The sequence below is a fragment of the Sycon ciliatum genome, chromosome 1 (assembly GCF_964019385.1).
Source record: "Sycon ciliatum chromosome 1, ocSycCili1.1, whole genome shotgun sequence".
Taxonomy (NCBI): Eukaryota; Metazoa; Porifera; class Calcarea; order Leucosolenida; family Sycettidae; genus Sycon; species Sycon ciliatum.
The window spans coordinates 44,547,217-44,549,470 of record NC_088643.1 but is presented as its reverse complement, the minus strand read 5'-3'; the positions used below and the strand labels follow the sequence as shown (position 1 = coordinate 44,549,470).

Below are 2,254 nucleotides of genomic sequence, written 5' to 3'. Positions count from 1 at the left end.
ATGCCGAGACCCCTGCCGATTCCTGTCGGGAAACGGGAAGGCCAGCCACTAGTCGCGACCGCTAGTGTGGTTGGCCCCTCGAATACCGCTACCGGTCGCCTACTATTCGTCAAGGATCGCTCCCAGTCCGTCGAGTTCCTTGTCGACACCGGCGCCGCCGTCAGTGTTCTTCCTCCGTCATTCGTAACTCTGTCTCGTCGTGTTCATCGCAATAGCCCTCGCCTCCGTGCAGCGAATCAGAGCAGCATCGCCACGTACGGTCAGCAGCTGCTAGATTTAGACTTAGGTCTCCGACGCACTTTCAAATGGGTCTTCGTCGTTGCTGACGTCAGCTATCCGATCCTGGGTGCGGATTTCCTTGGCCACTTCCAACTCACTGTCGACCTGGCCGCCAGATGTCTCCGGGACTCCACTACTCAACTTGCCGTTGTCGGATCCGCCTCGGATGTCAGCACCTCCGCTACCAACCTGCTGGACACTGATAGCCCTAGTGAGTATTCTGCCCTGCTGAGTGAGTTTCCTGACCTTGTCCGACCGACCACTGGTGACTCGCCTGTCAAGCACAATGTGACACACCGCATAGTCACAGATGGCCACCCCGTCCACGCTAAGCCTCGCCGTCTGGCACCCGACCGCCTTGCTGTCGCTAAGTTCGCAGTTCGGCCAGGATGAGCTTGACTTCCTGGGACATCACGTGACTGCCTCAGGTATCCGACCTCTCGACGCTCGCATGACCGCCATTCGTGAATTCCCACAGCCAGCTAGTGTTCGTAAGCTCCGTGAGTTCATCGGCTTCGTCACGTTCTATCACCGATTTCAGCCACATCTTGCTGCTAAGCTCGCACCTCTGCACGCTATGCTTGAGAAACGCCACCGCACCAAAGGCGCGCTCGTCTGGTCCGACTCGGCCATCGCTGCTTTCAATGATGTCAAAGCTGCGTTCACTGAGGCCATCACACTTCACCATCCTCGCCCGGATGCCGCCTACAGCTTGATGGTCGACGCTTCAGACATTGCTGTTGGTGCCGTCCTCCAACAAGAGCTAGATGGTGAGTGTTATCCTGTTGCCTTCTTTTCACGCAAGTTAAAGCCTGCTGAGACACGCTACAGCACCTTCTGTCGAGAGCTCCTCGCTATTTACCTAGCCATTAAGCATTTCCGACACTTCCTGGAAGGGCGTGTCTTCCATGTGTGCACCGATCACAAGCCTCTGACATATGCCATCCACAGCCGTTCACAGACCCACAGCCCGCGTCAACAGCGCCATTTGTCGTACATTGCTGAGTTCACGACAGATATTCGTCATGTCAAGGGTTCTCAGAATGCTGCCGCTGATGCACTGTCACGATGCCACCTACCCGATGAGCCCGTCTCTGCCATCACTGCCATTGACACAGCTTCCTTTGCCGCCGCTCAACAAGATGATCCAGACTTGCCCAGTCCTGGTAAGGATCCATCCACTTCGCTATGCTGGCAATCTATAGCTCTGCCCATGACTGATCACTCGCTCATCTGTGACACCTCTACTGCGTCTGCCCGCCCGTATGTACCTGCCAAGCTGCGCCGTGCTGTTTTCAATTCGCTTCACGGCCTCTCCCACCCTGGTACCCGCGCTACCAGGCACCTGATTACAGCTCGCTACGTCTGGCCCGCGATGAACAAGGATATTAGTGAGTGGTGTCGTTCCTGCCACGCTTGTCAGCAGTCTAAAGTTCAGCGCCACACCACATCTCCCGTGAGTGCATTCAAGCAACCTGATGCCCGTTTCTCCCATGTCCATGTCGACATCGTAGGCCCGCTTCCATCTTCTAGTGAGTCTCGCTACCTCTTGACGATGGTAGATCGCTTTACTCGCTGGCCCGAAGCAGTACCTATTCCCGACATTACAGCCGAAACCGTCGCTCGCCAGTTTGTTGCCACCTGGGTCGCCCGATTTGGTGTTCCCACTGTGCTCACAACCGACCGAGGTGCCCAATTTGAGTCATCCCTGTGGTCATCGCTCATGTCACTACTTGGCACATCTCGCATTCGCACAACGGCTTACCACCCGGCTGCCAACGGCATGGTAGAGCGCTTTCACAGACAACTGAAAGCTGCACTCCGAGCTTCCGACAATCCACAGCGCTGGACGGAACATCTGCCACTAGTCCTGCTCGGCATTCGCTCCTCCCTGAAGGCTGACCTCAACTGCTCAGTTGCAGAAATGGTCTACGGTTGCCACCTCCGCCTGCCAAGTGATTTCCTCACTGACGAG

At 56.3% G+C, this 2,254-nt stretch overlaps 1 protein-coding gene across 1 annotated transcript; it reads left to right on the top strand.

Annotated features, from left to right (window-relative positions):
- On the top strand, positions 1 to 672 carry LOC135804823 (uncharacterized). Its single transcript, XM_065318784.1, has one exon. The coding sequence runs from the start codon at positions 1 to 3 to the stop codon at positions 670 to 672; it is 672 nt and encodes a 223-aa protein (XP_065174856.1).
- Positions 673 to 2,254: the final 1,582 nt, after the last annotated feature.

Bases quoted from the DNA above. Each gene is read 5' to 3' on its own strand.
- LOC135804823 (XM_065318784.1), top strand. From the start codon at position 1: ATGCCGAGACCCCTGCCGATTCCTGTCGGGAAACGGGAAGGCCAGCCA.